The sequence below is a fragment of the Spermophilus citellus genome, assembly GCF_964194105.1.
Source record: "Spermophilus citellus genome assembly, chromosome: 4".
In the NCBI taxonomy this organism is placed as follows: Eukaryota; Metazoa; Chordata; class Mammalia; order Rodentia; family Sciuridae; genus Spermophilus; species Spermophilus citellus.
This window is the reverse complement of record NC_138185.1, coordinates 52,197,568-52,210,942: the sequence shown is the minus strand read 5'-3', so window position 1 is coordinate 52,210,942 and position 13,375 is coordinate 52,197,568. Positions and strand designations below refer to the sequence as shown.

At 37.9% G+C, this 13,375-nt stretch overlaps 2 protein-coding genes across 3 annotated transcripts in view; one reads left to right on the top strand and one right to left on the bottom strand.

Moving 5' to 3' along the window:
• The window catches only part of FAN1 (FANCD2 and FANCI associated nuclease 1), a 35,961-nt gene that overhangs the window by 22,122 nt on the left and 464 nt on the right, over positions 1–13,375 (top strand). For both annotated transcript variants that reach the window (XM_081291245.1, XM_081291244.1), the window contains exons 11-13: positions 2,874–2,977; positions 3,214–3,408; positions 3,950–4,078. In XM_081291245.1, coding sequence (XP_081147371.1) covers positions 2,874–2,977; positions 3,214–3,408; positions 3,950–4,078 — 428 coding nt within the window. The remainder of the gene's footprint in view (positions 1–2,873; positions 2,978–3,213; positions 3,409–3,949; positions 4,079–13,375) is intronic.
• Positions 8,087–10,329, bottom strand: LOC308648331 (RING finger protein 11-like; the record flags this gene model as incomplete). Its single annotated transcript, XM_081292949.1, has 1 exon — positions 8,087–10,329. The coding sequence occupies one exon, from the start codon at positions 10,327–10,329 to the stop codon at positions 9,847–9,849; it is 483 nt and encodes a 160-aa protein (XP_081149075.1). The 3' UTR covers positions 8,087–9,846.

The following is a 13,375-nucleotide window of genomic DNA, read 5'->3' as shown; positions in this document are numbered from 1 at the left end:
TTGGTAAAATAAAATTGTCATTCCTGGCCCTTAGTAGAATCTAGTACTGAGTAGAAGAATAAAAGTAAATCAAGGAGGGAAGAATTACAGAGGAATCTCCTTTGTTCTATATTTAAGATAAGGAATAAAGTAGGGCTAGTTGTCCTGGAGATACCCTGAGGGCCTGGCTCTAATGTTTTGTTTTGATTTTTGATTTTTATGAAACTTTTTATTATGGAGGATAGTGACCATGACTCTGCAAAAGTGGAAAACCTTGGGGCTGAGGTTGTGACTCAGTGATAGAACGCTCACCTAGCACACATGAGGTGCTGTGTTCAATCCTCAACACCACATAAAAATGAATATAAAGGTATTGTGTCCAACTGTAACTAAAATAAAATAAAATAAAATAAAATAAAAAACTGGAAAACCTTTCTGATCTTCTAATCTCACCCAGCTCTAGTCTTCTTTCTCTCTTTTCCTACCGATTTCCCCTGGAATTTGGAAGCTGACCCCAGGTGTCCTCTCATGGTACTTGTTTTGCAGCTCACATGGGCCACTCCTGGGGACAAGTCTTTCCCATCCTCACGTCCAGGCAGCATTTTCCCTGTGCCTGTGCTGTAGGGACAATAGTGTGACAAAACACTCGATATCTTCAGATAGGTAAAAATCAAGACATTACTCCATTTCAGCATCATGTGAGTGTTCAGATTAATGACAGTTTTAGAAGGATAACTACAAGATAGAATTTTATAAAATATGGGTTTCTTTCTGGTGAGTGCTAAGATTAATCTATATAATCTTTATTATAGGGAAGGGTGATGCTATTGGGGAAGAAGTGTGGAGGCCAGTGAAAACAGAGATACAGTAGGCCTGAAAAGCCTAGACAGAAAAGAACAGAATGAGAATTCCAGCTCCCAGATAATGTCATAGGAGATGTGAAAGCTGGGCAGTTGCTGAAAGAAAGGGCAGGCTGTAAACCAAGCCATTACCCTGACAAACTGTTGGAAAATTCTCTTCATAGAATACTAAATAGTTTTTATAAAAATATATTTCTGTATAAATATATTTTTCATTTTTTAATTTTGATGCAATGAAAATGAGCTGAATACTTGCTGGGCTTTAGTCTAGAGGGGATTTCACATAAGGGTAATCTCAAACCCCTTTAGGGATGATTATTTCTGGATTTCTTAGAAGGATTGCACCAAAAATGACTTCAGTTGGAGTCCACATGCATCACGTGGCTTGCCAAGAAGTTCAGGAACAATTCTGGCCTCCATATTCCTGACTGAGCAGTATATACAAAAGGACAGGAAGCTGATTAGAAGTCAAGGCCTAACTTTCTTCCTGGCAGGACAGGAGCCCAGTATCCTGGTACAAAGCTTTTTAGTAAAGTTCAAGGCTTTAGCCAGTGGCTCCAAACAAGTCCTGTTTTTGCCTGTGTTCTTTTGAATCATAGAGACAGGCTGCAGAGACCAGGGGCTAGAACTAAGACAGGGACAGAACAAAGAGAGTCTGGCACAGCTCAGGAATGCAGGACAGAGGAACAGGTCATATACTCTGCTGATGGAGACTCTGGTCTCTGTCCCAAGAGCACTTTTTTGTGCCCATGAGGCCAGACTGCAGATGATTCACTGTCCCTGCAGAGAACCTGCGAGCCAGGGTGGCAGCCACATGGCAGGCCCAGGAAGGCACATAGTGAGCAAGCAGCCCCTCAGGCCAGCCTCCCAAGCAGATGAGTGGTGTTGTCTGGTCTCGGCTTTCTGCCCTGTGCTCATTGTGGCCTTACACATGTGGACCAGGGCCTGCAGTGTCAAGAGTCTGGCCAGCCAGAGGAACTTTCTTGCCAGTGTGCATAGTGTGTCAGAAGTGGGGTCTGTTGTTTGGTGCCTCCTTTAGCCAAAGCAGTAATGTGCAGAGAGGTATCCATGTGGTTGCCTTCCCTTTTGGGTGTGGTGATATACAGAGAAGCTCAGCTCAGAATAGCTCGGCAAACAGGAACTCTCTGGAGACAGAGGTATGGGGCTATGCGAAAACCCATTTTTTAAAAATTAAGTTAATTTTATTATGGAATGAAAAATGACAGCCAAAGGAGAGGTAAAGAATGGTTGGTGGATGAATGACCAACCCATTTAATGGTATCCCATTTAGCAAAACAGCCAAAGCCCACTCTTATCTGGTTATGGACTCTGCCTTTGGCCTTCAGTGACCTGGCACTTTATTTCTTTCTCTGAGGTGGTCTCCCAGTTAGTAATGTGTGTGGGACATGAGGATGGAGTATCTAAATTAAATGGTTTTTAAGACTGAAAGCTTCTATAAAAGCCTTGAATACTGGAAACACTGGGAAAACCTTGTTCAGGCCAAAGCAACATAGTGTGTAGGTAAGTGAGGTGAAGTGTAGCAGCACCTGATAAGTCTGGGGGTGTGGACATGGCCACTGCTCCCTAGTCTCCTCCTGTCAGTCCCTTTATGGACATGTTCTTGAGGGGTATTGGGGGATGCCTGATACAGAGCCTGCTTGTGGATTCTGCACCCAGCTCAGCCTCCACCACTAAATCAGAGCTGAGGAGGGAACCTGCTTTTTTATTAGTAGTATTTTTTTTTTAAGAAAACATGTTCCTTAGGTTATTCACTAAAGTGAAAAACACTGCTTTGTGGCTTTGCAGTGTTCATTTGAACTTTTCCATGATTACTAAGATTTTCACCCTTCAGTGGGCTTCTGTATGCAAATAATATAAGAAAATGATTTAGGAATGGCATGAAACTAGCATTTTCTTCAGACTAAAAATATTTATTATTTCCTTGAAATTGAATATGCAGCAGATGACAGTGGCATTTTCAAAAAAGAAAGCAGACAAAACTGATTTTTCCTCCATGTGTATGATTTGTTGCAGGGATCCATGGAGAAGGGTCTACCTTCAGCACCCTGTATGGCCTCCTTCTGTGGGATATAATCTTCATGGATGGGATACCAGACGTCTTCAGAAATGCCTACCAGGTAAGTCGTCAGTGCTGCTCACGAGGAGACCCTTCTGCATGCGCCTGTGATTCACACCCACTTGTGTAATAAATTCCTTTCATATTGGTTATATATATCAGATAATTTTTGCAAACCTTTTGAGAAGAAGAATGTTTCAACCAACTGGCCATTTTCCAAATTGCATAGGTTTTGAGTATTGTTGAGGAGTCTGCTCTCTAGGCATGCTGTGAGAGCTTGCTTTCTCTGTGACACAGGCATCCCCACTGGACTTGTGCACAGACAGCTTCTTCACCAGCAGGGGCCCAGCCCTTGAGGCCAGGCTGAAGATGATTCACAGTGCCCCTGCAGAGAACCTGCGAGCCTGGGTGGCAGCCACATGGCAGGCCCAGGAAGGCAGAGTGGCTTCTTTTGTCAGCTGGGACCGCTTCACTTCTCTTCGGCAAGCTCAGGTAACAGTTCATCTGTGTGGCAAGAGCTGGTCCCAAAGTGATGTCTCCCTGGTCCGGGGTGTCTTTTTGGCAACTATCAAAATGCACACAGGTGTGTATGTGTGTGTGTGTGTGTGAGAGAGAGAGAGAGAGAGAGAAAGAAAGAGAGAGAGGGACACACACACACACACACACACATACAGATAGCTTCTTTTTGCTTGACAGGACTCTTTTCTGTCTCTTTTTAACTACTGGCCTCTATGAGTCATTGCAGTCATATTCCTGAGTTCTGACTCTAAAGTTCCTTCTTCCTCAGATGTTCCCCAGAATGTTCACACAGGGCAGAAGCCTGATAACTGATTGAAGAGAACTGGTTCCCCAGAGCTTATTAGTGGGGATTTTTGGCAGTGGCTCTGGTCCCTGTATAAGCAACAAAACAATCTTTGGTGTACCTGGAATCCATTTCTGTTGGACTACTCTGGAGTTGTTCTTTGTCTCATAGTTGCTGAAGCCTATTTGAGGATGAAATACAACATGAAATATTCATGTGTTTTGTGTTCAGGATCTTGTCTCCTGCTTGGGGGGTCCCATCCTCAGTGGTGTGTGCAGGCGACTGGCTGCTGACTTCCGACACTGCCGAGGGGGCCTCCCTGACTTGGTGGTGTGGAACTCCCAGAATCGCCGCTTTAAGGTCAGTGGAACCAGAATGGAAAGTTATGTTTGTAATTTTGTTTGCAACTGAATCAGAGGCCTCACTTTAGACACTACTTATGTGGCTGCTTCCAAAACTGAATTCCTCAAGAGCTCCTGGGCCAAGGGCAGGGGTTTGGGCAGGGGGTGTCCTCCCTCAGGCTGTGCACCACAAAGTAGCTTGTTTCATCAGAGCAGGTGAGTGAGAGGAGCCATTGAGCCTGATGGAAGGCCAGATCTCCTGCACCTTCATCATGGAAGTGGCAATCCATCACTCTTGTTGTTTCTGTTCTCAGAATAAGTCACCAGGTCCGGCACACACTCAGAGGGAGTGGGTCCCATAGGGTGTAGACACAAAGAGCTTTGTTATGCTCCCTGAGAGTGAGCACCTCCTCAGTTGTCCATGGGGTACCTTACTTGCCTGCCCTGAACCCTGCCCTGCTATGCTGCACTGGTTGGTTGGTTGCTTCTTATTGAGTTTCGAGATTAAAAATAAACTTGTGTGTATATTATATATATTATATGATATATATATATATTTCCTGGATACAAGTCTCGGTTGTATTTCATCTAGGTCTGTGGTTTCTCTTTTCGTTTTCATAATAGTGTCTTGGAAGAGCAGAAGTATTAAATCTTGACAAAGTTCAGCTTACCTTTCTTTAATGGATCATATTTTTGGTGTCAGATATCAAAAAGGTCCTTAAGCTAATAAAAGGACATATCAAGTTTTCAGAATACAAATCAATATGTAAGAATCAATTATATTTCTATATAGTAGCAGCAAGCAAACTGGAAGTTGAATAAGCAGCATCAAAAATATAAAATATTTAATAAGGATCAACCTGTTAAGAGATATACAAAACCTGAACACTGAAAACTAAAAACATTTCTAAGAGAAATTAAAATATAAGTTGATCCTTATTAAGTATTTTATATTTTTGATGCTACTTATTCAACTTCCAGTTGCTTGCACCTACTATATAGAAATGTAGTTGATTCTTGCACATTGATTTGTATTCTGAAAACTTTTTGGTGTATTTCATTGGATTTTATACATTAGCATTCAGATTGTCTGCTAAGAAAGAGAGTCTTAATTTCTTCCTTTCTAGTATTGATATTTTCTTTCCTCTTTCCTGACTGATTGCACTGGCAGAACCTCCTATATAGACTGTAAGTGGGAAGACTGGCATCCCTTGTTTCTGATCTTAAGGGAAAGCTCTTAGTCTTTCATTATTAAGTATTGTGTCAGATGCAGATATTTTGTAAGTACCTTTTATCAGATTAAGAGATTTTCCTTTATATCTAAGTTTTCTAAGAGTTTTTATCAGGAGTTAGTTGGATTTTGTCAAATGTTTTTAAAAAATTAGGGCTGGAGTTGTGGCTCAGTGGTGGAGTGCTTGCCTCACTCATGAGAGGCGCTCAGTTTGATCCGTAGCACTACATTAAAGTAAATAAATAAGATAAAGGCATTGTGTCCATCTGCAATGAAAAATATTTAAAAATTTGACATTATTATATGATTTTCTCTTTACTATGTTAATAACATAATTTACATTGGTTTTTGAATCTTTAAATATTTTATTACATATTCTAAAGAAGTTACAAAGGCACACAATAGTCAGGTAAGCAGTTATGTATAGTTAATTAGTACTTGTATAAGTCAAAGACAGGACTGTTGTAAACTGTACAGCAGAGATAGTACATAAGGCCTTCCAAACAGTGGTTATCAGAACCACCCAAGGAAGTTCAAAGAAAACTACAGATTCCTGCTAGGCATGGTGGCACATGCCTGTAATCTCAGTGGCTCGGGAAGCTGAGGCAGAAGGATCCTGAGTTCAGAGCCAGCCTCAGCAACAGCAGGTGCTAAGCAACTCAGTGAGACCCTGTCTCTAAACAAATTATAAAATAGGGCTGGGATGTGTCTCAGTGGTCCAGTGCCCCTGAGTTCAGTCTCTGGTAAAAAAAAAAAAAAAAAAAAAAAAAAAAAAAAAAAAAAAGCAACAGAAAACTACAGATTCCTGTGTCCACATCCCCCAAATTATGATTCAAAGGGTGTGAGTGAGGGTGTGTACAATCAGGCTTGAACCAGTGATACAGAACATAATCCTTTCTTGATTGGATATGGGTAGCTGAGGATACTGAAGTGACAAAAGTAAAGACATTTTAGACCCAGAAATTGGTGATGGGTATTGAGCTTCACAGTAAGAAGCATTTCTTCATTATGTCTATGGCTTAAGGAAACTGTTGGCTTCCTCAAGTCTTGGCTGGCCCTTTTATTCAGAATTCCATCTACTCATTGCTTGATCTCAACAGCTGTTCAACATCACTCTAGCCACAAGTCACCACGGGCCAAGAGCAGCCAGAGGCCCAAGAGACTCAAGAACTTCCCAATCAACCATTCACTCCAGTGAGATTCTTGCCTGTTTTTAAATAGAACTCCAGGCCTAAATACTGAGTAACAATAAAATTAAATATTTCTTTAGCCCTGGCTTCCACTTCTCCCTTAACTTGTAGATATTAAAAATTGCTCAACTTATCTGTACCTTTGGATAAAAGCAGGTTGAAATGTTTGCACCCTTCTACTCTGGATAACGTGGCAGACTTTAGCACATAATCTTAGTCAAAATAAACAAATTTTTCCATCCTGGGTACTTTTCTGGTACCCAGACAACAGTATCCAACATCGTGACTTTGAAAGCATCCAACTTTACAATGTCTACCACTGCTTCATGCACAGTATCCTGGGCTTCCTCATCAAAAGTCAGCTTTCTCCAGCCAGTGAGAAAACTGGAAACACTTTGGAAAACTGGCTCAGTTCTAGGATTGTTTTTAAGATCATTTCAGCAAGTTTCTCTCTTCTGGTACCCAGAATGTAGATGGATTTATTCTTTATCCCAAAGTCTTTCTGAAGATTCTGCAGTTCCTCTGGGCCATGATGGTTCATCTTCCAGCTGATTTCACTGTCCCTCATTTCCCAGAAGAGCTTGGTTTGGAATCTTTATTTATTTGTTTTGTTTTTGCAGTGCTGGGGATCAAACCCAGGACCTCCTGTATGCTGGGTAAATGCTCTACCACTTGATTTTTCAATCTTACAACCTAACTTGCATTTCTTAGATAAGCCTCACATAATAATTGTGATAAAGTGTGGATTTGATTTTGTAAAATATTATAATTTTTGCATATATGTTCATGAAAGATATTGATCTGTAGTTTTCTTATAATATCTTTGTTGAGTTTTGGTTTCAGGGCAATATATTACTGGCCTTTATAGAATGGGATGGAAAATAACATTTTTGGTCTTCAGGAATAGTTTGTTTACAATTATTATTAGTCCATAAAATCTTTGGTGGAATTAAACAGGGAAGCCCAACAGGCCTGGAGTTTTCTTTTTGGGAAACTTCAAAACTCTACATTTCTTTTTTAATCAACATAGAGCTATTCATGTTATATTGATTGAACTTTGGGAGTTTGTGTCTTTTGAGAAGTTGTCCATTTCATGTAAGTTGTTGAATTTTTTTGGCATAAAATTGTTCCTGTTTCTCCTTGTTATTTAAATATCTGTAGAATCATTATTTCTATCATGCTTTTATTCTGATATTAGCGGTCTGTATCTTTTCTTTTTGTGACCTATCTGGTGGGAGATTTATCAATTTTATTGATTTTTCTCAAAGAACCAGCTTTTGTTATCATTGATTTTTCTCTAATGTCTTTGTTTCATTGATTTCTGCACTTCTCTTTATAAGTTCCATTCTTCTGATTACTTTGGATTTAATTGTTATTTATGGTTTCTTAGAGAGGAAGTTGTAATCATTACTTTGAAAGTTTCTTTTTATAAGTCCAGTTTCAAATATCATATTCTAATTATGTAGTACTGGTGCATGGTTACACCTTAATATTATGTTTGGTCGGTTTCCTAAACTTACTTATTATGCTCAATAAAGTTACTGATTATTTCTTTGTCGATTATATTGGATTATTCATAGGAAAACACAATGTATTTGTTTTTTGTTTTTTTTTTTTTTTGCTGTTTCCTCCAAATTTACTTTATATAATCAGATGGATATAAATTAATGGACAAAAATTTAAGCAAGATACATTAACAATTTAACAGAACCCGATAATCTAATTTCTTCCAATTTTTCTCAAATTCATTTGAGTGTTTCCATCATGGTGCTCATAAGGAAATCAAACAACATATGGCTACTACAGTTGAATGTCAAATTAACTATTTATGACATACTAAATTCTTTTATAATACAATTATGAAGAATCTTTAAGGAACTTATGTTTTGTATGTAGAAAAGTGTTAGAGTCAAACATTCAACTCAACAAAAATAAGAAACATTTCTGATTCCTCTGTTAGGTGTAGACTGCTTCTCCTTTTGCTAATGAATGTTTTTTAGCTGTAATATCACTGAGCTGAACAAATAAATCACCTTGAGTACATAAGGAAAAATAAACACTTGCTAAATGGATGAACATTACTACTACATCTTTACTAGACCATCTCTACCTCTAACACTTCAGAAGCTTAGAGATTTAGAGTATTCTTACATTAACTGCAAGAAAAATTAAAGGAGAAATTCCTTTTTTGAGATCACAACTATGAAGTCATGTGGTTATAAAATTCTGCATTTGTGTGCAAAACATGAATCACATTTACCTTTATTCTCCCTACTTAGTCTTGTCAATCACCTAGCAGGACTTAACAGATACCTTTCAAAGAAACATAGACTGAGATGTGTTTATATAACTTCAATAAACTCATCACTATAGTAATGAGAGATGCAGTATCCTTTTGCTATGGTTCAAGACAACAGGGAAGGAGAGATCACAAGAAAGAGAAATGAAAATTATTACAACTGAGAAACTACTTCTCAATTAAGTTTTACCATGGTGCCACTTTCATTTTTACATAAGCATGGTGGCATAATTCAAGCTCAATAAATAGGAAATCTTAATATGTAAAATTTACCTTGACTCATTTATCACCATATTAACAACCAAAAGAATTAGATAAAACACATAGGAAAGGGTAATATTAAACCCACCTTGCTGAGTTGATTTATTCACACATTAACTCATTTTTATATAGAAAAGGGATAGTGCATCTCAGTTTGCTTACAAGCTAGGAGATCACTTAAAATTCTGCATTTCCTAACTGCAAACAGAATATAGCACTTACAACAGGTTATAAATAAACTGGTTTTCAAGCATAGAGCCAGCCCCAACGATAATACACTATTTAAAAAGACCTAAGGCAATGAATTCCATTTCCAATGGAAAAAAAGAACTGTGCAAACAAGCTTAAAACTACTTTTTTTTTTGTGCCAGTGTTATAAAATGTAGCTTTTAATAAAACCTTGACCCAAATGCCATTAACTTCAGAAAAAAATTTGGTGGAGAGAAGAAAGTTATTTCATTTAGGAAAAATAACCACTATCTTTTTTTCCTAATCTTCAACACACACAATTTAAACATATACAGTTACTTTAACACTTTACACAATTCCTATGTACTGGAGCAATAACAAGGTCTAAATACAATTATATTCTTAAACACTGGGTCAAGGCTTTACATAAAAATACCATCCTACTTTCCCCCCCTAAGTTTCTAAAATATCACATACATCTGCAGCCATCCAGGAATTTTTAGGAAACTTTTTGTGCATGATCTTAATTCCTAATCCCTGGCTCTTTGGGCTCAGTGACGAAAGATCAAAACCACCAAAAATGATGGTTCACTTGAAGTCAGACGAGAGACCCTGGCTCAATTAGTCTCATAGGATGAGAGCAGTGCTGCATCAACTGGCTCCATGCAGGAGGGGCACGTGAAGGATCTCATCAACCAGTCATCTATACAGTCCAGGTGATAGATGTGCATGCACGGCAGAAATCGAATTGGGTCCCCATAAACAAAGTCCATCATACAGATCACACACTCCCGGATCTTTTTTTCGGATCCATCTCTTCCAGGGTCATAAACTCCTTTAGGCAGATGCTGTATAAGGCCTATTCTTTGAGCTATCCTAATTTGTTCCTCTTCAGTCAGCTGAGTTGCTAGCCGAGTCTGGCTAGGTGTTGGATGATAAACTGGAACTGGAACTTGTTCCTGATATGGCGACGGCGACGGCGGCGGTGGCTCCTCCTTATCCTCCTTATCCGTCCCCTCGCCAAAGCTAGCCTGGTCGGACTGAGATTCGTGAAGCAGGGAGATGTCATCCGAGGTGGGGGATTTGAGGCAGTTCCCCATCTTCCAGGGCTGGGGCATGTGATCTCTGCACCGTTCTGATGGTCTTCTCAGCACAATGTATTTGTTTGGGAAGTAAATTTGCTTTGTCATTTGCAAAAAAAGAAAAAGAAAGTTTCTTTTTCTAATAGAAGTTCATTGGATTAGACAAAGGGGAATGAAGGGAAGGGAGAGGGAAAAGGAATAGGAAAGACAGTAGAATGAATCAGACATAACTTTCCTATGTTCATATATAAATACACAACTAGTGAAACTCCATGTATGTATAATATGTCAAAATGTTATGTATATCTAAAAAGAACAATTTTTAAAAAGTTTCTAATAAAGGTGTTTAGCATTTCTGTATACATTTCTTTATAAGCACTGCTTTACCTGAATCTCACAAATCTGATATGTTGTTTTCATTTTCATTCAGTTCAAAATACTTTTTTGGAACTGTGGATGTAGCTCAGTAGTAGAGTGCTTGTATGCAGGGTCCTGAGTTTGATTCCCTAGCACCCAGAAAAACAGAAAAAAGAAAACCCCACAACTTTCTTCTTTCCCTTTTGATTTCTTTTTTGAACCACGACTTGATTACAAGTGAGTCAATTTATCCAGTTATCTTTCAGCTGTTGATTTGTGGTTTCCTCTACTAAAATCAGAGGGCATGTTTTATATGACTAGGATCCTAGCAAATTTGAGACTTAGACGTTTTATATAGTCTTACTTACATGGTTTGCTTTGGTGACTCTTCTGTTTGCAAACTTAAATATGTGTTTAACTTGTTGGGAAAGAGGAACAGTATTTTAAAATGTCAATCAATTATCTCAGGTTGATTTATACTGTTGTTTGAGTTTTCTGTGTCCTTACTGTTCCTTATTAACTTGCTCTATAAACTTTTGAGAGAAGAACATTAACATCTCTGATTATAACTGTGAATTTGTATGTTTCTTCTTGCATCTCTATCAATATTTGCTTCATGCATTTGGAAATTAGGATTAGATGCATAAATTTAGAATTGTCAGGTCCTTTTGACAAATCAACCCTTTTATTATTTTGAAATGTCCTTCCTTTATTCCTGATAATTTTTTTTTAAATTTAGAAATCAAATTTCTCAGCATTCTTTTGATTAGTGTTAATATGATACATCTTTTTCCACACTTGTACTGTTTGGGGGGCGGTATTGGGGGTTGAACTCAGGGGCACTTGACCACCAAATCACATCCCCAGCACTGAATTGCTTAGTGCCTTGCTTTTGCTGAGGCTGGCTTCGAACTCAGGATCCTCCTGCCTCCAAAATAGCTGCTGGGATTACAGGTGTACACCACCATGTTTGGCTTCCATTCTTTCACTTTTAACCTATTTTATCTTTATATTTCTATGAGTTTCTTATAGGCAGCATATAATTGCATCTTGCCTTTTAGTCTTTTTAATCCAGCCTAACTTTTGCCTTTAATCGTGGTGTCTAACTTTTGTCTTTAATATTTAAATTTAATGTAATTACTGAAATGCTTGGTTTTGAATCTTAATACTTGTTTTCTCTTTGTCTCAGGTCTCTTTTGTTCTCCCTTTTCTTCTTTTTCTTTCTTTTAAAGATTGCATTTGGGGCTGGGGATGTGGCTCAAGCGGTAGCGCACTCGCCTCGCATGCGTGCGGCCCAGGTTCGATCCTCAGCACCACATACCAACAAAGATGTTGTGTCCGCCGAGAACTAAAAAATAAAAATATTAAAAATTCTCTCTCTCTCTCTCCCCTCTCTCTCTCTCTCTTTAAAAAAAAAAAAAGATTGCATTTTTTTACCTTAACTTATAGGATACAACTCTGTTGTGTTTCTTACATGGTCGTACTAATCTTAAAAGTTACTGTCTACCTTCAAGTGATATTACACATTTCATGTATGGTATGAATAACTGTGCAACAGATTATTCTTATATCTATCTCCCTCCTAGCATTTGTGTTCTCATGCATTTCACTTCTACACGTAATAAATTCCGTAACACATGATTTTTGCTTTCTGCAGCTGAGTTAAATACTTAATGGGTCTATTTACACACGTAGACCAGTTCTAACGCTTGTTATTCCTTTGTACAGATCCACATTTCCCTTTGGTATCATTTTCCTAGTTGAAAAATTTCCTTAACATTTTCTTGAAGCAGAGGTCTTCCAATCATATTTTTTAGGTCTTGTAGGACTTCTGAAAAGTCTTTATTTAGCCATTATTTTTGGAAGATTATTTTCTGTGTGCACAGAATTCTATGTTGACAGTTCTTTTAATACTTTTAAAATACTGGTTCACTCTCTTCTAGTTAGCATTTTAAAAATCCTGGCTGTTTCTAAAGATAATCCCTTTATTGATGATTATACTTTTTAATCATTGTATTTCTTAGTGTAGTACTATTCTTGATATTTCTGTGCTTGGGTTCATTAAAGTTTTGTGTTTCTAGTTTTCATCATATCTGGAAAAAATTTGGCCATTACTCACTAAAAATAATTTTTTTCTCCTCTCTTTCCTTTGGGGACCCTAAATGTCCATTAGGCTACAGAATACTGTTTTAAAAAGTTTTTTTCTATACTTCCCCTGGGATTGTTTTTATTTCTGTCTCCTAGTTCAGTAGTGTGCAGTGAACAGAACTGACAGAGTTCCTGCCTTTATGGAACTGATCTGTAATAAAAATATCTATCTTGTGATAAATTGCCATGAAATAAATAAGTACATGAAGCTCCATCCATCTCCTTAGAGATATGGTGGACCTGTGAGATAGGTTTAAGCTGCTTGAAAGATAAGAAATCAGGCATATGAAAAACAGGGAGAAATGTCCTTTAATAGAGGAATAGTGTTGAATAGTGTTGGAAAGAGCATAGGTTAATCTGAAAGGAGGCCTTTGGAATGATTGGTAGGGCCCAGATCCTAGTTTTGTAGGTTAGGATAAGAAATTTAGATTCAGTTGTAAATATAACAAGTAATTGGATGGTTTTAAATAGGGGAATAACAATAATATTTGCTTTAAAATAAATTTTCAATAGTTTTATACTAAGAATCAACTTGCAAATTCCTTATGAATAACTGCCT